Here is a 25373-nt window from a genome sequence, read left to right as displayed (position 1 = left end):
TGGCGGAGCGTGTTGATGAACCAACCAAGGACGAAATAAAAACTCTTCTCGCAAAGAAAACCCCAAAAATTATCAAGTATTTAAAAGAAACAGAAATAGTGAAAAGAATATAGTCCCCCCCCCAACATCTCCTGTTCCACACTCCAGCCCAGTCAGTGGTGGTAATGCACTTTTAAGTTGGTTTGCCAACCGCCAAAAAACCCCCTAAAGAATCAGAAGAAGAAGAAGAAGACCCCAAAATACAAAAAAAGCAGCAACAAAATATGGAATAAAAGAATTTGATGGTAAGAACATAACTTTTTTTCTATTTTTCAAGAATTATTATTATAGCATTTTTCACAAATTGCTACTGTCATTTCACCGGTTTCTTTACATTCTAAAGCCCGGCACACACAGGCAATTTTCCGTCGCTTGGTTGTGCAACTTTCTGACGCAAGCGAAAAATCGCTTAGTGTGCGGATATTTGCGACAGCAATTTTTTGTTGCTTGTGACGGATAGCAGGTATCAAACATGCTTGATATTCTGCGACCAAAAAATCGCTAGTTGCTGACTTGTTGCAGAGATATCACTGCGTGTGCATGTCTTTGCAATAACGAAGCGATTACCTCCAAAGGCTAAGCCAATCCCCGCCCGCTTAGTAGTCATGTGATTTCCATGTGACTTACATCCCCACCTGTGAAGTACTCATGTGATTTCCACGTAACTTGCATCCCCCCTCCCCAAATCGCCCACTGGTTGCAGATAACTCGCACACTCAGCTACCCGAGAGGGGAAACTTGCGTCCAAAAATCACAATACGCTTGTGACGAGAAGTCGCCTTAAGCGGGCTTAAGCGGAAATTATTTTGTTGGTTTACCAAATTTGCAAAAAATAAAAATGCTCTGTTTCTTAAAATCCAGTGACTATGGATAGAATAAAACGATTATTCACTCAATCTCGTCATACATGGTTTATAGCTCACTCAGTGCTCATTGTCTCGTCAGCTATCTATAGTGATTTCGTGGAATGATTGTTAATTATCTTTATCGTATATGATGTCCATGTTATGAACTATTCCATTTAAATTTGCAGTAGCAACACAAAATGTATTACAGTGCATCATAAAAACATTAACAATATGTAGACGTGTTAGCATTGTTATTATTAAATGACACCTAGAAGCTGTGATGAACATGCCTTATCGAATAGTGCGATGTACAGAGAGAAGCCGAAACGGTCCTGCAGGCCGATCTTGTCTGCCAGGGCATTACAGAGCTCTGCAGCAGTAGTGGCTGAATCTGTGAGCAGGGTCTTAGTGGTGCCATCCATGAAGGTCACTGGCAGCATGATGGGCTTTTTCGATTTGGTGGCCTGAAAGAGGAGAAAAAAATCCAATTAAATCCTAATTCCAATGACTTCTTCTTAGGTAATAGCACTGTTAGATCAATGGTTATAATTCTGGATGGTATTCAACTCTGACGACCACCAAAGAGCCATCACTGCACCGTAAAGCAAAACTCTTAAAGTGCATATCATGGGTAAATTCAGGAGCAAGATCAATGTAATTCTCCTATTTTATATTAAACTCTGGTCAAATATCTGTCACATTCTGCATTTTGTGCAATTTTTGTACCTTGCGCAATACCAGAAAAATTCAGTTGAAATCAAGCCATTTGAGGCGAATTGGTCCGCCTCTGAAAAAACTTGGCATTTGGATTTCCCGGCAAACATTGGTTTTCGTGACGTCGCGTGCGGGACACCTCCCTCTGAATCCTACGTCAGCGCTGGTTTGTTTATGAGAAAACGACCTGGTGGTTTTCTGCAAATTTCTTCAACGTTATCGCGTAATTATTAAAATGGTTAACAGATGTATCGTAGGAGGGTGTAGCAACATTACATTCTTCATCCAAAGTTGAAGTAACATTGTGCTCAGGTGACAATTCCATATTTCAATGCAAAATCCCTAGCTGCTAAACTTGGTCTACACAGGCTGTGCACTGAAACCGTGCAAAGCTCTCACAGCCTGCTGTCGCTTCCGCACGTGACGTCACGAATCTGGCTCCAGACTCCCTTGGGATTTTTCCAGACGCGTTTTGTTATTTTATTTTTTTCTGCTGTAAACAGATGGCCTTGTGCAAAATTACCCTTCTGGATGAGTGTGTAAAGGGACATACTTTCATAAAAAAACAAAACAAAAAAAACCCAAAACGAATTTGGTCCAGGATATGCACTTTAACCTTCAACTGCTCAGATAGATACTTGGATTGAATTCTGCCTTGTCAGTGTCTGCCAAATGAAGAAAAATGAGTGAGCAAAATGACTGCAGGGGAAAACAGTGACAGCACCTGCAGCTCGAGCCACGAGGGAGGCTGAGTCCGTGTCTTGTTCTGAGAAGTGCGCGTCAGTCTTTCTTCACAGTATGGGGCATAGCCAGGAGGTCCGGACATAATGAATGAACGCAGATACTGCGATAAAGAATGCGAGGAAAGCGCAATATTAAATTTGTGACCCAAAAACAGTTTTCATTTCTCTCTTTTAGATAAATTGATCTAAAAATAAAGGCATAATCTGTTACTTTGACAAATTTCTCAGATGGGGCGAAGCATCCCACACAAAGAGAGAGCAGGATCCAGCCACGAGCGTGGCTGTTTTTGGATGGGTTCTGGGTCAGTTGCTTACATATTTGACAGTAGATCTCATCTCTGTTAAAAGATAAACAATATGGGATAATGTCATGTATCGCTAATGGCAACAGATTCATTCAATTTGACTGATTTTAGTGTATTTGTAAAGCACTTGTAACAAGCGCCACAAAGCAACTTGACAGAAATTCATAGTATATAGATTGAGATCCCACTTCAGCAACCCAGTAGGGCAGTAGCAAGGGAAAACTCCCTGAAATGACTTGAAAAAACTGTCAGAGAAACCAGATTTTAAAGAGAACCCATCCTCTTCTGGGTGACAGGCAAAGAAGAGTAAAGACAAACAGCACGAAGTGTGTTAAAATGATGTTCAAAACGAAGAATACAAGTCCTAGGGTGACCACAGGACGGTCTTCATAATAACAGCAGCAGCAGTTCATAAAGAAACTGACATATTAATTTAAGTTTATCCCTTAAAACAAAAAGCTTGAGCATTATAGGGCTATTTTCAGGAAATGCATATCCCCAGTGTATCCATGTGAGAGTATTACATTTGAGAATCTGCAAGGAGGATTCATCTGCCATCACTTACCTCAGAGTAGGGCGTAAAATCCCATTCCCGATGATGAAGTGAAGTTTCTCCAGGTTGGAAGTGGGACGATCTTCCAACATCCACTGTAGACTACAATCACCATCAGTCAGGTGTTTGGTCACCTAACCAAGAACAGAAACACTGCACGATTATAATCTTATCTTTTTTAACTGCTGATTACAGTTGTGGTCAGAAGTTTACATACAGTGACATGAATGTCATCTTGGATATGAATGTCATGGCAATATTTGGGCTTTCAGTAATTTCTTTGAACTGTTCTTTTTCTGTGGCAGAATGTACAGCATGCAGCTTTAGTTTAAAAAAAAACACTAGAATTTGGTGCACAAGTTTTAATTTTCTTTGGGTTTTCTGACATCAACACAGGGTCAAAAATATACATACAGCACACCTAATATTTGGGTAAAATGCCTCTTTGCAAGATTCACCTTGACCAAACATTTTTGTTTACCATGAACAAGCTTCTGGCAGAATTCTGGTTAGACATTTCACGACTCTTCATGGTAGAATTCATAGAGTTCAATTAAATTTTTTTTTTTTTCTTGGCATGGACTCGACTTATAAGCACGGTCCATATATTTTCAATAGGGTTGAAGTCAGGACTTGTTTTAAGCTTAATGTTAGCCTGCTTTATCCTCCACAACCAGCTCTGATGCGTGTTTGGGGTCATTGTCCTGTTGTAACTCCCAAGTCCCAAGTCGTGTTCAAGTTTCTGATGGTTTATGCTGAAAAATTCTGAGGTAGTCCTCCTTCTTCATTATTACATCCACTTTGTGCAATGAACCAGTTCCACTGGCAGCAAAACAGGCCCAGAGCATGATGATCCTACCACCACCACCACCAGCTGGTACAGTGTCCCTCTGTACATGGTGGTCATTGTGGCCAAACAACTAAATCTTTATCTCATCTGACCATACAGCTTTCCTCCAGAAGGCTTTTTCTTTGTCCGTGTGGTCAGCTTCAAACTTTAGTTAAGCTTGAAGGTGTCAATTTTGGAGCAGGAGGTTATTTCTTGGATAGCAGCCTCTTAGTCCATGGTGATCTGAACTGTAGACAGTGATCCATCAGCTTCCAGTTCATGGCAGGGCTGTGCCATGGTGGTTCCCAGGTTGTTCTTGACCATCCAAACCAATTTCCTTTCAGCTGAGGGTGACAGTTTGGGTTTTCTTGAAGCAAAGTGGCTTGGCAAAGTGACTACACCTCACAATAACTTGGATACAATTGTTTGAACTGATCTTGGAATTTGCAATTGTTTAGAAATGGCTCTAAGAGACATTCCGGAGTTGTGTATATCTGCGATCCTCTTTGTCAGATCTGCACTGAGCTCCTTGGACTTTCCCATTTTACTGTGTGTTGGTCAATCCAATGAGTGCTGTAAACAAACCCTTTTTATGAAGGCACAGAGAAGCTACCAGCTGTAGTCAATCATGATCACTCAGAGGCGATTCTAGAATCTGTTGTGGCCCCAAGCAAAAATTTCCAGGGGGCCCTTCTGACCAGTGTTCATCACTAATATGTTATAAATAATCTGACACCAACAAAAAATGTATGAAACCAAAGTTTTTTAAATTCCAAATGTGAAAATACAATGGTAAAGAACAATAAAAACAATAAAAAAAACAAAATAAATAAGCCCTTGGGCCCCGACTCTCGGAGGGCCAGGGGGCCCCAAGCAGTTGCCTGCCTTGCCTGTTCACAAGCTGCGCATCTGTGATCACTAACAGGAAGTTAAGAGACCTCAGCTTTGGCAAGGTAAGAGACATTTTGGAAGTGTCAGCACCTCTGGATTAATAATCTGAGCAGATGTAAATTTTTGACCCTGTAACTATAATTTTGATCCTGTGTTGATTTCAAAAAACCCAAAGAAAATTAAAACTTGTGCACCAAATTCTAGTGTTTTTTTATTTATTAAAGATGTATGTTGTACAATCATTCTGCCACAGAAAGAGAACAGTTTAAAGAAATTACTGAAAACCCAAATATTGCCATGACATTCATATCCAAGATAATGTTCATGTCATTGTATGTAAACTTCTGACCACAACTGTATGTCTCTAGGAAATATTACAGGAACAGTAGAGCTAAAGGTTTCCCCGTTACACCAAACACAGTTGATCAACCGAGACCTTTCTCGCATCTGAAGCTTCTTTAGTTTTGTACTGGAGTTACAAGAATTATGTAGCCAACAAGTAATGAAAGGCTATAGTTAAGCAATATCGCATGAGCAAGAGCGCAGCTATACTGAATATCCTCAGTATACACCAAAGTGACATTTTGGATACAATATGGCAAAATGTACTGTTTATATTTTCTCCTTTAATGGAAATAGATCCCAATAAAGCCAGATTCATGTTATAGCATGTTGGCTAGCTGGCTAGCTAGCTCACATTGATCTATACATTCCTGTTAAAAGTGTTTCCAGTAAAATTGGCATCCCTTCTTCCTTTACATCATTGTCTCATTATCTGTCATATTTTAAGTCAAAAGTTATATTCCTGAAACGTTTCATTTGTTATGTCTGCAAGTCCAAAGACATGCAGGTTAGGTTAACTGGTGACTCTAAATTGACTGTAGGTGTGAATGTGAGTGTGAATGGTTGTCTGTGTCTACATATGTGTCAGCCCTGCGATAACCTGGCGACTTGTCCAGGGTGTACCCCACCTCTCGCCCATAGTCAGCTGGGATAGGCTCCAGCTTGCCTGTGACCCTGTAGAACAGGATAAGTGGCTACAGATAATGGATGGATGGATGGATACACTGGTATCAGATCTCAAGTTTTGGGTTATCCTTATGTATCCAAGTAACAAGTCACCTTAAGGCAATCCACAGTTCCAGCAGTATGTCTTTCAGCTGTTTATCATTCTAACACTTTACTTAAAATTCTGGCTGTTCCAAGGAGGGCAGTTTTTTGAATAAAATCAACTGGGGTGTCCATGCCAGTGCACTTAAGATTGTTCTCCAACCATCTTGGAACTTATCCCAGTGCCCGTATTACTGCTGGAAGAACCTTTGCGTGAACTCGCCACATTTTGCCAACCTCTCTTGCTAGGTCTTGATATTTGTCGATCTTCTCTTCTTCCTTTGCCCTTATAGCCGTGTCTTCTGGGACTGTGACATCAATAATTTGACCGGTCTGCTCTTGTTTGTTTACCACTGTCAGATAAGATCTCCTTGCATTTATCTCATGATTGGTCTGGAAGCTGAAGTCCCACAACAATTTGAATTTTCATTCTCCAAGACAGTTTCTAGCTGATGTTCATACCATTTTCATTTTCCTGCTACGACCCAGTGTACTGCCTGCATCGTATTATTATGCTATCCTTTATATTCCGTTTAAGCCAATTTCTGGCATCCACTCGCAATATGAATATGAATATTATTATTATTATTATTTTTAAATTATTATTATTTCTCAGTACCTACACTGTATTTAAGCAGATTTGTATGATCATTATTCACAATAAGATTATCATTCTTAACTCTCCATTTTTCACAGCTTCAGAAATTGAGTTCTCAAGTTGTTCTGCAGTGTTGGTGTTTGTAAATATGGCGGCGCCATAGACGTTTGGTTAGCAGTTAATGCTAAGTGTAATTTGAGGTGTACTTATTTTTAGTTCACCTACACATCTGTGGTAAATGTTGATATTCCTGACAAATCTGTTTAAATTCCATTGTCATCTGCCCTTTACATTATTGTTATTATGAAAGATGTAACAGAAATACAGGGTGTTTCAAAAAAAAAAAAAATTGAAAAGTTCTAATTTTATGCGTATTTGTTTTTTTTTCTGTTTTTTGGTAACCAAATGATATTTGTTTTGAGAAACAATGCTAAATCTGTGGCTATAAGATTCAATTATTTTTACATGTCTTCTAGCTCCAGTGCAAAACTTTAGAAGAGAACTTCAGACCCCTAACCTGTCTTAGCTGACTGACTACATTCAGGGTATGAAGGAACATTATGTACAGTTCATTTTTTTGCTGAGCCATTGGCTGAACCTCTTTTTCTCATTGTAATGTCAACCTGAAACAGCTCACTGCCGTTGCATTATAAATGGGACCATGCTCTCACCTCCTCAGTGATTTTTGATTTCCTCCTCAGTGTGAGAGACACTAGCTTATGTCTGATGCTGTTCTTCTTCTGACTGTCAATAACAGAAGTCTGAAAGAGAAACAGCACATTGTGTGTATTTAGTCTCCGGCATAAACATTCAAGACTCTGTACCTAGTTATCCTGACGTAATATAAACATAAACTCATCTGCCACTTTATTAGGTTGCAGTTTGATGCAGTCCTCTAATCAGCCAATGCCTTGAGAGCAGCACAATGCATAAAATCATGCAGATACAAATCAAGAGCTCTTGTTCACTTCAACCATCAGAATGGGGAAAATTGTGATCTCTGTGACTTTCACTGTGGCATGGGTGTTGGTTCGAGCCAGATGGACTCATCTCATCTCATTATCTCTAGCTGCTTTATCCTTCTACAGGGTCGCAGGCAAGCTGCAGCCTATCCCAGCTGACTACGGGTGAAAGGCGGGGTACACCCTGGACAAGTCGCCAGGTCATCACAGGGCTGACAGACACAGACAACCATTCACACTCACATTCACACCTGCGGTCAATTTAGAGTCACCAGTTAGCCTAACCTGCATGTCTTTGGACTGTGGGGGAAACTGGGGCACCCAGAGGAAACCCACGCGGACACGGGGAGAACATGCAAACTCCGCACAGAAAGGCCCTCGCCGGCCACGGGGCTCAAACCCAGACCTTCTTGCTGTGAGGCGACAGCGCTAACCACTACACCACCGTGCTGCCCGCCAGATGGACTGGTTTGAGTATTTCAGAAACGGCTGATCTCCTGGGGTTTTCACACACAACAGTCTCTAGAGTTTATACAGAATGGTGCAAAAAAAACAAAAAACATTGAGTGAGTGGGCAACAGTTCTGTAGGTGGAAATGTCTTGTTGATAAGACAGGTCAGAGGAAAATGACCAGATTGGTTCGAGCTGCCAGGAAGAATACAGTAACTCATAGTAACTCTTTACAACCGCGGTGAGCAGAAAAGCATCTCAGCATGCAACAGCAGAAGACCACATTGGGTTCCACTCCTGCGGCCAAGAACAGGAATCTTAGAATCAAGAACAAGTTCCTATTAAAGTGGCTGGTGAGTGTATATTCTGACCATTCAGATTTGAGAATATAACAGCCCTGTGATATAAATTACTTGTACTAATTGGGTGTACTATCATAATTAGCAGCCCTTTAATTGTTTTAGACAGAGAAAACTCAGAGACTTGTTTTGTACTGGTTCACACATCTAAGATTTGTAAATTTGGTGAAATGAACCATTAAAATTCTTCACATTCTTTTCTTCACATTTGTCCGACCCAGGGTTATTACAGGTAATGACAACTTAAACTGAAGCTATACAAATATATTTGTAATCTAATATTAGAATAATATGCTAAAATGATGCCAAAAACAACAAGCAAATGAAAACTAAAACACACAACTTTTATATGACACTAGGTTCAGGGTTTGTGTGGAAAATGATGGCTAGCAGAAAACCCCCAAAAGCTTGAATGAGCTCCAACACAAATGTATCCACTAGCTTCCCAAACAAAATCAATTAAAATTACCAAAGCTGAAATTTAAAAACAAAACAGGAAATCTAAAAAAAAAAAAAAAGTAAAGCTAACAGAAACTAGAAGGGCACTCGGTGGACTGCATACCTCTGTCAAGCCACATACAGTGACTTGGTGTTTGTCCTGTTTTGTCGCATTACAAGCTGGAATTAAAATGGATTTTTGGAGGGTTAACACCATTTGATTTACACAACATGCCTACCACTTTAAAGGTGAAAATTGTTGTTTTATTGTGACACAAACAATAATTAAGATGGAAACTCTCCAGAAATCTAGACCATGCATGCCCCCCCCCCCCCCCCCCCAAAAAAAAAAGTCAATACTTTGTAGAGCCACCTTTTGCTGCAATTACAGCTGCAAGTCTCTTGGGGTATGTCTCTATTAGCTTAGCACATCTAGCCACTGGGATTTTTGTCCATTCCTCAAAGCAAAACTGCTCCAACTCTTTCAAGTTAGATGGGTTGCGTTGGTGTACAGCAATCTTCAACTTATGCCACAGATTCTCAATTGGATTGAGGTCTGGCCTTTGATTAGGCCATTCCAAGACATTTAAATGTTTCCCTTTAAATCACTCCAGTGTAGCTTTAGCAGTATGTTTAGGGTTATTGTCCTGCTGGAACGTGAACCTTCATCCCAGCCTCAAACCTCTGGCTGACTCAAACAGGTTTTCCTCCAGAATTGCCCTGCATTTAGTGCCATCCATCTTTCCTTTAGTCCTGACCAGCTTTCCTGTCCCTGCAGATGAAAAACATCTCCACAGCATGATGTTGCCACCACCATGCTTCACTGTAGGAATGGTGTTCTCAGGGGGTTTGGTTTGCGCCACACATAGCATTTCCCATGATGGCCAAAAAGATCAATTTTAGTCTCATCTGATCAGAGAATCTTCTTCCATGTGTTTGGGGAGTCTGTCACATGCTGTTGGGCAAACTCCAAACATGTTTTCTTAAGCAAAGACTTTTTCTGGCCACTCTTCCATAAAGCCCCACTCTGTGGAGTGTACGTCTTAAAATGGTCCTATGAACAGATATTCCCATCTCCGCTGTGGATCTTTGCAGCTCCTTCAGTGTTTTCTTTGGTGTCTTTGTTGCATCTCTGATTAATGCCCTCCTTGCCCGGTCTGTGAGTTTTGGTGGGCGGCCTTCTCTTGTCAGGTTTGTAGTGGTGCCATATTCTTTCCATTTTGCTATAATGGATTTAATGGTGCTCCCTGGGAAATTCAAAGTTTGGGATATTTTTTATAACCCAACCCTGATCTATACTTCTCCACAACTTTGTCTCTGACCTGTTTGGAGGCTCCTTGGTTCTCATGTTGCTTGCTTAGTAGTGTTGCAGAGTCAGGGTCCTTCCAGAACAGGTTGATTTATACAGACATCATGTGACAGATCATGTGACACTTTGATTGCACACAGGTGGCTCTTAATCAACTAATTATGTGACATATGAAGTGAATTGGTTGGACCAGCTCTTATTTAGGGGTTTCATACGAAAGGGGGTGAATACCTATGCACACTCCAGATTTCTGTTTTTTTTTTCATCTGAATTATTGTTTGTGTCACAATAAAACAACAATTTGCACCTTTAAAGTGGTAGGCATGTTGTGTAAATCAAATGGTCCTAACCCTCCAAAAATCCATTTTAATTCCATCTTGTAATGCGACAAAACAGGACAAACACCAAGGGGGAAGAATACTTTTGCAAGACACTGTAATATATTATTATTATTATTATTATCTCATCTCTCATCTCATTATCTCTAGCCGCTTTATCCTGTTCTACAGGGTCGCAGGCAAGCTGGAGCCTATCCCAGCTGACTATGGGCGAAAGGCGGGGTACACCTTGGACAAGTCGCCAGGTCATCACAGGGCTGACACATAGACACAGACAACCATTCACACTCACATTCACACCTACGGTCAATTTAGAGTCACCAGTTAACCTAACCTGCATGTCTTGGACTGTGGGGGAAACCGGAGCACCCGGAGGAAACCCACGCGGACACGGGGAGAACATGCAAACTCCGCACAGAAAGGCCCTCACCGGCCACGGGGCTCGAACCCAGACCTTCTTGCTGTGCGGCGACAGCGCTAACCACTACACCACCGTGCCGCCCTTTATTATAATTATTATTATACAAAACAAACTAGTGAAAAAAATCTGAACTATGAAAACAGGTCTGATTGCTGCTTCAGTTTCCCTGCCCATGTGATCACCTCATCAGCTCTCTGCAGTGCCTGCTGATCCCTCTTGAAGTTCCTCTTGCCCAGAGTCTCATAGATCTTGGTCATAACTGGGATTTTCTCACTGCCATCACTGAGGCTTATTTGATATTTGGGCTCGGACATGTCTCCCATAAACCTCAGCACAGTGACCCACACAGCCAGAGCAGCCTACACAGGCAGAAACATCACACCACGATTAGCCAAGAGTGCAGCATTTTGCATCAAAACTTAACAATTAGGTCTCTAGTCTTAAAAAAAAAAAAAAAAAAACCTGAATGATTTACACAACCCAGTTGCTGATTTGGGTGAGTTTTGATGTTAACTTTTAGGCAGTTAAAACAACAGAACGATTGGTTATTCAAACTGCTGTCGGTAGGATTTAGAAGAGAGTTGACTTCAGCTTGAAAATTTGAATTAGATCAACTTTCATGTCCCTCCACCTCCCTCTCCGCTGCGCTGCGGCCCTGCCTCCAAAGCCCCTCCTCGCACAGGATGCTGCTGTTCACGCACAGGTTAGCAACCATGGCAAGTTGTTTGATAACAGAAACTGGCATGAATAGTGCTATATATTTAGTAAACCACTTATAGAAACATTTACCTGTGGGAGCAGAGGCACACATAAATATCAGGACAAACACCATACCGATATGACTGCCTGGGCACTTCATAAAGATATTTTCAACAATATACAGATAGAAGATATTCATTAAAGCTTTAAGAAAAACAAGAACGATTCATTAATTTCGATGCTAAGGTGCTCAGAAAGTAGTGCAAGAATATAGTGCAAGAGATATCAAGTACAAGTCACAATGGCTTAAGTGTAGGAACATTAAAAAAAAAATGTTTTTAACTCTCTTACCACTGCATAACTTTTTCCAGAAGGGGTTTCCCTACTATAATTAGACTGGAACAGTGGTTTGCAGTGGTGAAAGGGTTAATATACGTAGATTTAACGATATCTATATTGGTGGCACATCTTCTGGGAACTAATTCCAGTTTTGAGTTGCATACTGCTCCAGGCTGTTTTATTTGGGTTCTAGGTACTACCAACTGACCTGCACCCATGGATCTAAGACACCTGCTGGCTTTCAGTTCTTTCCCACACCATTTTGCAATTTACTGACGAGAATTAAGCTTCCAGTGACGGAAAAAAAAATCTTACAATGTATTCAGATTCCATAGCTGTCTCATAAATAATCATGAATAGGCTAAACCAGGGCTTTTCAAAGTGTGGGGTGCGCCTCCCCTAGGGGGTGCCAGAGTTCTTCGGGGGGGCGCCAGAGTAGCTTCAGCTAGCCTTTACCAGAGACAAAATGGATCGATTTTTAGTACCTAAAGCTACAGTGAGTGAGGAGACAGAGTCTGGGCCAAGCAAAAAAAAAAAACAGAGCCTCCAGGATGTTGCAATTTGAAACTTCAACGCAAATTCAACCAATCCCTGCGAATTCAGGGCGGTGTTGCAATTATATCCAATCACCGCAACTTTCCCGCAAATTTGACCAATCGTTGGCGTCGTCTTGAGGTGACGTCGATAAACTACCTTCCGCCTTACTTCCATGTACACGTTCAAGAGAAGCAGCATGCGCGCAGTGTTGCCAGATTGGGCGGTTTCAAATGCAATTTGGCGGGTTTTGAACATATTTTGGGCTGGAAAACGTCAGCAGTATCTGGCAACATTGCATGATATGCGAGTCAGTGTTTATATAGGCTTAAATTCTGTTACTGAAAGTGTGTTATGTTTACAGTGAAGGACTGTGTGTACTTTACATTATTTTTTTTTACTTAATACAAGAAATTAATGGATGCCAACATTTTTGCCAAAATGGTATTTTATTTTCCATTGTTTAGGCAGCTTCAGCATCATACTGTGAGATTCTGTTCAAATTGTTTTTTTCCTTCTATGAAGCCTGAGCCATTTATTTTATTAGTTTATAATTATTGTTTAATTTAGTCTTCAGGAGAGACTGCCTGCACACAGTACTAGTATTAATAGTTTTTTTTCTTACATGAAAGCTGAGGCATTTATATCGTATTATATTTTAAGGTAACTTCATGTTGTGCTGCGAGGTTCTATGCACTTTAACTTTTGAACCAACAGGTGCATTTAGATAAGTAAAGCCTATTTTTCTGCATTTTTGTAGTCCTGTTAATCTTTTATATTGGTAAAGTTGTTTATAGGACCGTTTCTCAGTGTCTTTGTTTTTTTAATCAATAGTTTTTCAGTAATAACTTAATATTTAACATATCACTCAATTTTAATCACAAAAAGAGAAAATCGCAACAATTTCTCGCAACTTTCACTTCCTCCCGCAATGTAATCGCAACAAAAACCTAAAAAACACCGCAACTTTCATCGCAATTTTTTGGAAAACCCCCCGCAACATCAGACATTTTAGCCTGCAACAATCACAAAAAAGGCCCGCGGAATCCTGGGGGGACTGAAAAAAGAAGGAAGTATGACCACGATTATTTAAAGTTTGGATTTTCATGGACTGGATCTGAAGATGCTCCACTGCCACAGTGTGTTGTCTGCCAAGAGGTGCTAGCTAACGATGCTATGAGATGTTTAAAATGTGTAAAACAAGACGTTTTAAAAAGCACAGATGTTTAAAATGTGAAAAATAAAAAATAAAAATGTGTACAACAACCATTTTTTAAAAATACGAATGGAACATTAAGTATAGCAACAACAAAAATTGTAAGGGGGGGCTGTTGTTTATTTGCTCTCTGAGGGGGGGCTGACTCTCCCACACTTTGAAAACCCCTGGGCTAAACAATCCAGAAATAAAGGGTTAAAATGATATCATTGAGGGCAGGGTAACAATTACGTAACGTGGGGTTCTATAAGCAACCCAGCACATTGGGCTCTGCATGTAACCCAGCAGTGTGTGGCCAAATTAACCCAAATAAAATGTGTTCTGTTACATACTGCGCCAACACTGACTCATGAAAATGACCCAGACTGGGTTACATTTCACGCAGCATTTTTTGGTAAGCAAGTTCAGTGATCAGTGAGAAAAATAAAGTCAGGATTTCTCACCAGCTGATCTCCTTCATCCTCGTGGTACAGAAGAGGTTGCTTCAGGGGCCGGCGCACATACGTGTGAGTCGTGTTTCCCTGGAAGTAGGTAGCAGCAAACTTTACAAACTTGTAGTCTGACAGGTCCTCTTGTTCTTTATCAGGACAAGGAAGAGTCTCGATTGTCTCCTCTTCGGACTCCTTGTTGACATTCTCCTGATCCTATCACACACCAACAAATAGAACACTGATAACGATATAATGATTTTTAACCAGCTCTTCCTAATCGGATTAACTACAAACAATTTTATCTTCTAGCTATGTACAATATATACAATATAGTATCTCATATGAAAGGAAATACTGTAGTGTTAAGGCATCAATACCTACAGGATCGTATGAAATGTATTCTGTACATGTACGCATGGGCGCTGCCAGGGGGGAAAGGTTAGAACAATTCCAGGGGCCCAGCACTGCCATGGGGCCCTTTAAGGGGCTGATAATATGCTTTTAATGATTTTAATAAGACTTTTGAAATAACAACAATGCAATATTCCATCTGGTAAAATGAGCTAATTGAACAAGGTTGTCTATTTCTTGAGTTCTTCAACATATTGTCATTTAACCCTCCCCCTTTTGCGAAATGGTACCGCCCAGTTCTGGTAGAAGCGCGATGCGTTAAATCTGTGTGCTGATCAGTGCGACGCTACTTGCTGCTGTGTCGCGGTGCAGCAGCCAGCCAGCAGTGGAGTGCGTACAGTCTATGATCGCTAAATATGAAGAGTGGCTGTCAAAAACGTAAAGAAGGGCAGCTGAAAGCTGAGAGGGACCGGAGAGGCAGGCAACTGGTCACTCAGTTTTTCCCAAAGAAAGGTAGCTATCGCTCACATGCGTGTTCAAAATATTAGCGAATGGTAAATGAACAGTATGAACGTGGTTGGATTAGCCTATCAAGAGAACACTTTTACAGTTTGTACAGTGACATTTTTTCCATTTTAATAACTGAACTGACTTGTGTGATAAACAAGATGAAATATTACGTTATGCTGGTGCTAATAACTAGTGCTAATAACCAGTTTCATAACTAATGGGGTGCCCTAAATATGCACAGATTCAGCCTCAGGGGGACCTCCGCCCTACCAAACCACTGAACCCCGCTTTGGAGAAGGAGGTAAGCAGCAATACAACCCATAAATGCTTTAGGACTGAAGTTTTTAATGAGCGAGCGCCATATACAGTTTGCTAGATTAAAGTGTTGCTAATAACGGACACCAGTCAAGTGTTTGACATGGTTACGTGTGTGGAATGTTCACACGTTCTAAACCATTGGTTTCAAATTGAGGAGCTGGAGAAAGCGCAGCACACATAAAAGAGGGATAGAGGTTACAACATATGAAGAAATACGTACGTAATTGATCAAATTGAAATGTCACTCCGTGTCACTTTGAAATAAATTTATAATAAGATGTTTCCTGTCTTTTAGTCCAACTCTGCTTACGCTCAAACTTCTGTCTAGACACACTTTGCTTTGAACATAATCCCTTTTTGCAGAACAGTACACACAGCTTTCTACCTAACACATAACAATCCATGGGATTTCCATAGGTATTTTGATGCTGGGTAGAAAACTTTTTCTATGATTTATTAGCAGTCACATCACACATTTCACTACCAATTGTCCTAGCACAAGAAGGCATGTGGCAAAATCTTGAATTTTCATTTGTGATTGTAAATGCACCAGACTTACCCTAGGCTGACACTTGCACGACTTTTGGCCACGATTTTGTCGTGGCAAGTCGTGCCATTTTGGGGCATGAACTGGGAGGCTCCCGCACTGTTTACGACTAGTTCACGCATAGTTCACGACGAGTTCACGAATGCGTGCCCATCCACATTCACGAACTGGCACGACGAGTTCACGCATAGTTTGCGCATAGTTTACGCACTTCCCGCATTGGCACGACGAGTTTGCGCAATTCGGACGGTGTCGTGCCGACTTGGGCACGCCTGTGTCATGCACAACCTCATCCTCATCAGATACCCACACGCAATTTCAGAAGTGGACTGCTAAGATCCGGACACACATGATCTGATCCCTAATGGATGGAGGACTGACCGACACCTGCAGGGGCTGCTGCCTCTAACCGGCCATCATACCCAGAAGGATGCAAAGGATCAGTGAGACTACCTGTCACATTACTACATGTCCCCTGCTGATGCTGTCCCTTGGCAAGAAAGAATGGTAGTAGCTTCATGAGCTGCATCCACAGTTGTTCCATTTTTGAAATAAAAGAAACGAAACTCCCCCCCCAAAAAAAAGTCATGAAGGAATAGAAAATAAAAGACATTAAAGAAAAAAGCAAGAAAAAAAATTGCGAATGGCGAGAAGTGTCCGGGAAGCCCTATATATACCCCCGCACCGACGCGAGCGCCACTGTCGCGCAGTAGTCGTGAACTGCTCGTGAACTGCTCGTGAACTCGTCGTGAACTGCTCGTGCCATGCGCAAACTGTTCGTGAAGTGCGTAAACTAGTCGTGAACTGCTTGTGCCATCAATGCGTGACCGTGTCAGTGGGAAGGCACGGCCACGCTGCGACGCGCACCAATTCGTGAACATGTCGTGAACTACTCGTGAACTCGACGTGAGCTGTTTGTGAACTATTCATGGCAGTTCGTGACAGTCGTGGCATGGCGCACACTTCCACGCACTGGCACGCATCCTCCCGCATCGTCCCGACGAGTTCACGACGAGATCACGAACAGTTTGCGCATAGTTCACGACCCGGTCGCGAAATTTTGTCGTGACCAAAATTTTGAACATTTCAAAATTCTCGTCCCGACATGGCACGCAGTCACGACGGGTTTACGCACACTTCACGCCAGTTTACGACTAGTTTGCGCACTGGCACGACTCGAGTCGTGCCAATGCGTGCCATGGAATCGTACAAGTGTCAGCCTAGCCTTAGTCAGTGACCAGTTTTCATCTAGTCGCTGGTAGGTTAATACTACATAAAATGTAATAACAAAGTCACAAACTCAAGGTCCATGGGCTATCAAAAGTCAAATAATGACAATAGTGCAATTGTGACGAGGGTGGGCAAAGTTGGGGGGCCCAAAATTCTAATCTTTCATGGGGCCCAAAATTTCTGGCGGCGCCCCTGCATGTACGTTTGTAAGCAGACAACAAAAAAATCCATGTTGATGGATTTCCATAATCAACTTAGTCTATTTAGTTGAAAAGGCATTGAAGCCCTAGACTGAAAGATAGAAAGAAAGAAATATTCATTGTTTGGCAAAATTGCAAATCATTTTTAAGTTTTTCTTCATCTTCTTTCAGCTGCTCCCTTTAGGGGTCACCACAACTCATCATCATTATCCATGTATATGATTTGGCATAGGTTTTATACCGGATGCCCTTCCTGACAGGACCCTCCCCCAATCTATCTGGGCTTGGGACTGGCACTAAGTATGCACTGGCTTGTACAACCCCAGTGGAGGGTATTTTTACCTAATCTACATGTCCTTGAACTGTGGGAGGAAACCAGAGCACCCAGAGGAAACCCACATGGACATGGGGAGAACATACAAACTCCACATGGAAAGGCCCCCATTGGCCATGAAATTTGAACCCAGAACCTTCTTGCTGTGAGGCGACAGTGCTAAACACTGCACCACCGTGCTGCTCAAGTCATTATTTATTTATTTATTTAAAAAAAATCACATGATTATATAAGTCTAAAAACACTTTGAAAATTCACCAGTAAGGGTTTTTAATATGGTGGTGTAGTGGTTAGCACTGTTGCCTCACAGCAAGAAGGTTCTGGGTTTGAGCCGCATAGCCGATGGGGACCTTTTTGTGCGGAGTTTTCATGTTCTCTCTCCCCGTGTCTCTGTGGGTTTCTTCCGGGTGCTCCGGTTTCCCCCACAGTCCAAAGACATGCAGGTTAGGCTAATTGGTGGCTCTAAATTGACTGTAGGTGTGAATGTGAGTGCAAATGGTTGTGTCTATGTGTCAGCCCTGTAATGACCTGGAGACTTTTCCAGGGTGTACCGCACTTCTCGCCCATAGTCAGCTGGGATAGGCTCCAGCTTGCCCACAACCCTGCACAGGCTAAGCGGCTACAGATGATGGATGGATCTCATCTCATTTCATTATCTCTAGCCACTTTATCCTGTTCTACAGGGTCGCAGGCAAGCTGGAGCCTATCCCAGCTGACTACGGGCGAGAGGCGGGGTACACCCTGGACAAGTCGCCAGGTCATCACAGGGCTGACACATAGACACAGACAACCATTCACACTCACATTCACACCTACAGTCAATTTAGAGTCACTAGTTAACCTAACCTGCATGTCTTTGGACTGTGGGGGAAACCGGAGCACCCGGAGGAAACCCACACGGACATGGGGAGAACATGCAAACTCCGTACAGAAAGGTCCTCGTCGGCCACAGGGCTCGAACCCGGACCTTCTTGCTGTGAGGCGACAGTGCTAACCACTACACCACCGTGCCGCCATGGATGGATCTGTTTCTAGTTTTATAAAAATGTCGTACACTGCTGTAAAATCTACAGAGATTAACTTTGGTGAGTAGTGAAAAGATCACGAGATAAATAATCCTCAGTGCTCCACCTCAAATCCTGCAGGTGCTTCAACCTCCATGTTCAGGAACGTGGAGCTGCTTAAAAAACCGAACATTTTATCCACCATGTCAGAATCGCTGACAGGTTCCTGCTTTTCTCTCTCCATCTGCTCAAGCAGCTCCTTCTTACGACGAGCCTCCTCACGCTCAGCCTCCCTCCTCTCCTCCTGCTCGCGGTGCAGCTCAGCCAGACGTTCCTGGTGCTTCCTTTCAGCCTCAGCTCGAGCCCTGCGTGCCGTCATCTGTTTCCTCAGCTCTTCCTCTTCGGCCAGGCGCTGCCTCTCAGCTTCCAGCTTGTGTTCTCTCTGCATACGTACATAAGTACCCAGAGACAAATGTACACAAATGCTAAATGTGAGAAAAAATGAAGGAAGAGCAAAAAGGACAAGTGCTCAAAAGTTTTCTTAACTAAATAAAACCCTAAGTAATAATGACATTAAATTCTATGATTGAGTTGTACTGTATGCAAGGACTGAAACATGACAGGATGTGCTGTTATAGAGAAATGATCGACAGAGGGGTTGTGTGATGCGTCTGGATATACAACCCCAATTCCAAAAAAGTTGCGACGCTCTGTAAACTGTAAATAAAAACAGAATGCAATAATTTGCAAATCATGGAAACCCTATATTTCATTGAAAATAGTATCATATTAGTTAATAGTATCATATAAACAACATATCAAATGTTGAAATTGAGAAATTTTATTGTTTTTTGAAAAATATATATCCATTTTGAATTTGATGTCAGCAACACCTTTCAAAAAAGCTGGGACAGGGGCATGTTTTCCACTGTGTTACATCATCCCCAATTTTTAAAAACACTGTAAACGTTTGGAAACTGAGGAGACCAACTGCTGCAGTTTTGAAAGAGAAATGTTGCTCCATTCTTGCCTGCTATACAATTTCAGTTGCTCAACAGTTCGGGGTCTCGTTTGTCATATTTTGCGCTTCATAATGCGCCAAATGTTTTAAATGGGAGACAGGTGTGGACTGCAGACAGGCCAGTTTAGCACCCGGACTCTTTTACTACAGAGCCATGCAGTTTTAATATGTGCAGAAAGCGGTTTGGCATTGTCTTGCTGAAAGAAGGAAGGCCTTCCCTGAAAAAGATTTTGTCTGGATGGCAGCATATTGCTCTGAAATGTGTATATATCATTCAGCACTAATGATGCCTTTCCAGATGTACAAGCTACCCATGTCATGTGCACTAATGCACCCTCATACCATCACAGATGCTGGCTTTTGAACTGTGCACTGATAACAAGCCGGATGGTCCCTCTCCTCTTTAGCTTGCAGGATGTGGTGTCCATAATTTCTAAAAAGAATTTCTACTTTTGATTCGACAGACCTCAGGATAATTTTCCACTTCACCTCAGTCCATCGTAAAAGAGCTCAGGCCCAGAGAAGGTGGCAGTGTTTCTGGATATTGCTTATATCTGGTTTTAACTTGCATTTGTGGATGCAGTAATGAATTGTTTTCAGAGATGATGGTTTTCTGAAGTGTTCTTGAGCCCATACAGTGATTTCCCCTCCAGACACGTGTCTGCTTTTAATGCAGTGTCGCCTGAGGGCCTGAAGATCACAAGCATCCAATGTCAGTTTTCAGCCTTGTCTCTTGCATACAGAGATTTCTCCAGATTCTCAGAATCTTTTAATGATATTATGTACCAGAGACGATGTGATCCACAAATTCTTTGCAATTTTACATTGAGGAACGTTATTCTGAAATTGTTGCACTGTTTGCCCACACAGACTTTCACAGATCGGTGAACCCCCTCCCCATCTTTACTTCTGAGAGACTCCGCCTCTCTGGGATGTTCTTTTTATACCCACTCATGTTACTGACCTGTTTCCAATTAACCAAATTAGGTTTTTTTTTCAGCATTGTACAACTTTTTCAGTCTTTTGTTGCCCCTGTCCCAACTTTTCTGAACCTGTTGCTGACATCAAATTCAAAATGCGCATATATTTTTCAAAAAACAATAAAATTTCTCAGTTTCAACATTTGATATGTTGTCTCTGTTCGATTTTCAATGAAATGTAGGGTTTCCATGATTTGCAAATCTTCACATTCTGTTTTTATTTATGTTTTACACAGTGTCCCAACTTTTTTGGAATTGGGGTTGTAAATTTGAGTTACTTTTACCATCCTGAAGACGATTATTTTCTTCTGACAGTGCATACTGAAGTGCTTTATTACTCATATAAGACAGCAATTTGCTAACAATTATATCAATATTATTTATTAATGATTGGTATGTTATATTCTTTATCTTTATGACTGACTTTTTCATTTTAAGCATTTTTAAGCTTTAAGTTTAAGAAAATGTAAGCATGTTTTGTTATCATTTATAGTCCACTTGCAAAGAGCAGCAGTGGTGCTGTACCTCTACTCTGAGTCTCCTGCACAGTCTGCGTGCAATCATGCCGCGGGCATAGGCCTGGATAATGTGTATGGCATTTAAGCGTCTCCAGAATGTTTGCCTCACCAGGAAGCCACGACACTGACCCTGGAGTAGAATGATGCGTTTCCTGACCTCTCGGTACATCAAGGAAAGTTTCCGGGACCTCCAGAGGGCCTGCAGCCGCAAGAAACCTGCATACATCTGACCATTGGAAAATATCGAGAAACAAGATAGGGAATAAGTTTATGGAAGATAACGGGGTAGAAATCTCAAGTGGCTGAAGGCCAGGACAGTTTGGTGATTTCTGTTCAAAGACATATGATTGAACTTAACAGTTCAATCATATCAATACTAAATTATACAGAAGGATGAGAGTTTTAGGTGCACCACAGACTGGATCATAGCCAGTAGTGCATAACCCAAATGAGTTCTGAAATCAAGCAACCATGTCAAATTATTTATGATGACTACTACACGTATTAATTACATTCTAGCCTTATGTTACACTGAAACAAAGTTATTGCAGTGGTGTGCAGGACCCTAGCACAGATCACAAAAACCATACGGCATCTATAGGTAGCAACTTGAACATAAGCGTCAAAGAGGTAATAAGGTTTTTCAGAGTTTTCGGAGCAGTGTGAGTGTTATTTGTTATCTATTAATGTATAAAGGTATATCCGACTTTCACTTACATGCATTGTGATTAGACTAATTAGCCTAAATTGTAAGGTGGAGGTTGGGGGTGTCATATCATATTTCCATCCATCCATCCATCCATCCATCCATCCATCCATCCATAACTGCTTATCCTGTGCAGGGTCATGGGCTAAGCTGGAGCCTATCCCAGCTGACTATGGGCTAGGTACACCCTGGACAAGTTGCCAGGTCATCGCAGGGCTGACACATAGAGACAAACAACCATTCATACTCACATTCACACCTACGGTCAATTTAGAGCCACCAGTTAACCTAACCTGCATGTCTTTGGACTGTGGGGGAAACCGGAGCACCCGGAGGAAACCCACGCGGACACTGGGAGAACATGCAAACTCCACACAGAAAGGCCCCCATCGGCCGCTGGGCTCGAACACAGAAGCTTCTTGCTGTGAGGCGACAGCGCTAACCACTGCACCACTGTGCCACCCCTCATCTCATATTTACATACAGTATACTCATATCAGTTTCACTGTTAGTGAGTAGCATGCTGTACCAAGAATCACTAATAAAAACAAGTTGGAATTTTTTGTTTTCAAGCTGGTATAAGTGCATCTTATCATTGGTTTTTTTTAGATGTCTTTTTAGACCAATAAGCACTGACAAGATGGATAATTACTTATCAGTGTTTCATTGAAATCCATCCATCCATCCATCCATCCATCCATCCATCCATTATCTGTAGCCGCTTATCCTGTCCTACAGGGTCCCAGGCAAGCTGGAGCCTATCCCAGCTGACTATGGGTGAGAGGCGGGGTACACCCTGGACAAGTCGCCAGGTCATCACAGGGCTGACACATAGACACAGACAACCATTCACACTCACATTCACACCTACGGTCAATTTAGAGCCACCAATTAGCCTAACCTGCATGCCTTTGGGGGAAACCGGAGCACCTGGAGGAAACCCACAGGGAGAACATGCAAACTCCACACAGAAAGGCCCTCGCCGACCGCTCGGCTCGAACCCAGGACCTTCTTGCTGTGAGACGACAGCGCTAACCACTGCACCACCATGCCACCCCTCATCTCATATTTACATACAGTATACTCATATCAGTTTCACTGTTAGTGAGTAGCATGCTGTACCAAGAATCACTAACAAAAACAAGTCAGGACTTTTTTGTTTTCAAGCTGGTATAAGTGCATCTTATCATTGTTTTTTTTATGCCTCCGCCACCTTAAAGTGCAGGAGGCATTATGTTTTCGGGTTGTCCGTGCGTGCGTGCGTGCGTCCGTCCCAAAACCTTGTGAACACGATACCTCAAAGGCTAATGAAAGGAATTTCACCAAACTTTCACCATTTGTGCACTTTGGGACAAACATGAACTGATTAGATTTTGAGGTTAAAAGGTCTAAGGTCAAGGTCACTGTGAGGTCAAATGTCTGTCCGAAAACCTTGTGAACACAATATCTCCAAGGCAGATGAAAGGAATTTCACCAAACTTTCACCATTTGTGCATTTGGGGACAAACATGAACTGATTAGATTTTGAGGTTAAAAGGTCACAGGTCAAGATTACTGTGAGGTCAAATGTCCGTCCCCAAACTTTGTGAATGCCATATCTCAAAGACTAATGAAAGGAATTTCACCAAACTTTCACCATTTGTGCGCTTTGGGACAAAGATGAAATGATTAGATTTTGAGATCAAAAGGTCTAAAGTCAAGGTCACTGTGAGGTCAAATGTCTGTCCGAAAACCTTGTGAACACAATATCTCCAAGGCAGATGAAAGGAATTTCACCAAACTTTCACCATTTGTGCGCTTTGGGACAAACATGAACTGATTAGATTTTGAGGTTTAAAGGTCACAGGTCAAGATTACTGTGAGGTCAAACGTCCATCCCCAAATCACAACTTAATAAGGCGTGTAGTCTACCAGGTGGAGGCATACCCATCGACGCCGTTGGCGTCGAGTTCTATCTAGTTTAAGATATATTTTTAGACCAATAAGCACTGACAAGATGGATAATTACTTTTCAGTGTTTCTTTGAAATCTATATTTGTTTTGAATGAGCAAATTGTTGAATTTTTGAAGAGTCAGTTAAATTATTTTTCTCTTAAATCTATTTTCTTGTCTCTTAAATTCTTCTTCTTTTTTTAAACCCTATTGGTTTTAAGGGCTTAAAGCTGAAGATATGTCAGAATTCGAACAACATTTGGTGGATTTTGTTCACGTTCATACATCTGAATTCAGATGAAATGGTATGAATGCTATGCCTCTATGCTTCATAATGGAGATGTTTCACCCTGTCCCATCTTTACAGTTCTAGTGTGACATTCATATTAGTGCAAGAGGTTTTAGTCCTGGGGCTCGTTCAGGAGCCCACAGATTTGCTGTGAACATAATGGCACTTTTTTTTTTGGACTGCGTGAAATTTAATTTAACTGGCAAAATTTGGCTACAGGTTTAGTACACGGTCACCAAACCATGCTGGACTGGCATAAAGCACAAGTACTTCATAGGCAATAAAAAAAAAATCCATACCACTCTATAGTTCTTTCTACAGATATAGCCTCTCCATATCTTCTGGATCAATATCACTGAGCTCCTAACCTTTAGGAAATTGGCCCTGGAGGTTTAAAAAAAAAACAACCAAACAAAAAAACACACACTGGTGACATACTGTACGCATATCTTCCATTCTTCCTACATTAATCATCCCCAGTTCCTGTGCTCATTACCTTTGTTTCCTTCCACGCACTGATTTCTGAATAAGAATGACCTTATTTGTGATGGCCTTGTCTCTCTCAATCTCCAGCTGCATGTCATGGTGATCCTACATAACATGAATAAAACAAACAATACAAAAAAAAAAATCTTTCAGTGCATTTTATAATCAGCTTCAATGAATCTGATCAGTGTCAGGCTTTTCAGGTTGTATCTTGACTCCTGGTGTTATTTTTTATTCTTATTTTTTTAACTGATGCCTATAGAGGTCTAGAAAAAAAAAAGACCGCTGCAAAATGATCAGTTTCTCTGGTTTTACTATTTATAGATATGTGTTTGAGGAACATGAACATTTTTGTTTTATTCCATAAACTACTGACAACATTTCTCCCAAATTCCACATAAAAATATTGTCACTTAGAGCATTTCATTGCAGAAAATGACAATTGGTCAAAATAAAAAAGATGAAGTGTTTTCAGACCTTGAATAATGCATAGAAATCAAGATCGTATTCAAATTTAAACACCACAAGACTAATGTTTGAACTGAGGGTGAGTTCAGAAAACAAAATTTGGTGGAAAACCCCTGACATTTATTCACAGCTTTCATGCATCTTGGCATGCTCTCCACCAGTCCTTCACATTGCTCTTGGATGACTTTAGGCCACTCCTAGCACAAAAATTCAATCAGCTCAGCTTTGTTTGATGGCTTGTGACCATCCATCTTCCTCTTGATCACATTCCAGAAATTTTCAGTGGGGTTCAGGTCTGGAGATTGGGCTGGCTATGACAGGGTCTTGATCTTGTGGCCCTCCATCCACACCTT

At 41.5% G+C, this 25373-nt stretch overlaps 1 protein-coding gene across 2 annotated transcripts in view; it reads right to left on the bottom strand.

Annotated features, from left to right (window-relative positions):
* Positions 1 to 25373, bottom strand: part of myo7ab (myosin VIIAb) — a 156402-nt gene that overhangs the window by 45470 nt on the left and 85559 nt on the right. For both annotated transcript variants that reach the window (XM_060936076.1, XM_060936078.1), the window contains exons 19-29: positions 24563 to 24657; positions 24366 to 24450; positions 21147 to 21365; positions 18748 to 19062; positions 14139 to 14339; positions 11090 to 11266; positions 7302 to 7391; positions 3215 to 3336; positions 2556 to 2682; positions 2326 to 2445; positions 1178 to 1351 (exon numbers count right to left, since the gene is read on the bottom strand). In XM_060936076.1, coding sequence (XP_060792059.1) covers positions 1178 to 1351; positions 2326 to 2445; positions 2556 to 2682; positions 3215 to 3336; positions 7302 to 7391; positions 11090 to 11266; positions 14139 to 14339; positions 18748 to 19062; positions 21147 to 21365; positions 24366 to 24450; positions 24563 to 24657 — 1725 coding nt within the window. The remainder of the gene's footprint in view (positions 1 to 1177; positions 1352 to 2325; positions 2446 to 2555; positions 2683 to 3214; positions 3337 to 7301; positions 7392 to 11089; positions 11267 to 14138; positions 14340 to 18747; positions 19063 to 21146; positions 21366 to 24365; positions 24451 to 24562; positions 24658 to 25373) is intronic.

The sequence above is a fragment of the Neoarius graeffei genome, chromosome 12 (assembly GCF_027579695.1).
Source record: "Neoarius graeffei isolate fNeoGra1 chromosome 12, fNeoGra1.pri, whole genome shotgun sequence".
Classification (NCBI taxonomy): domain Eukaryota; kingdom Metazoa; phylum Chordata; class Actinopteri; order Siluriformes; family Ariidae; genus Neoarius; species Neoarius graeffei.
This window is presented reverse-complemented; position numbering and strand designations above follow the sequence as displayed.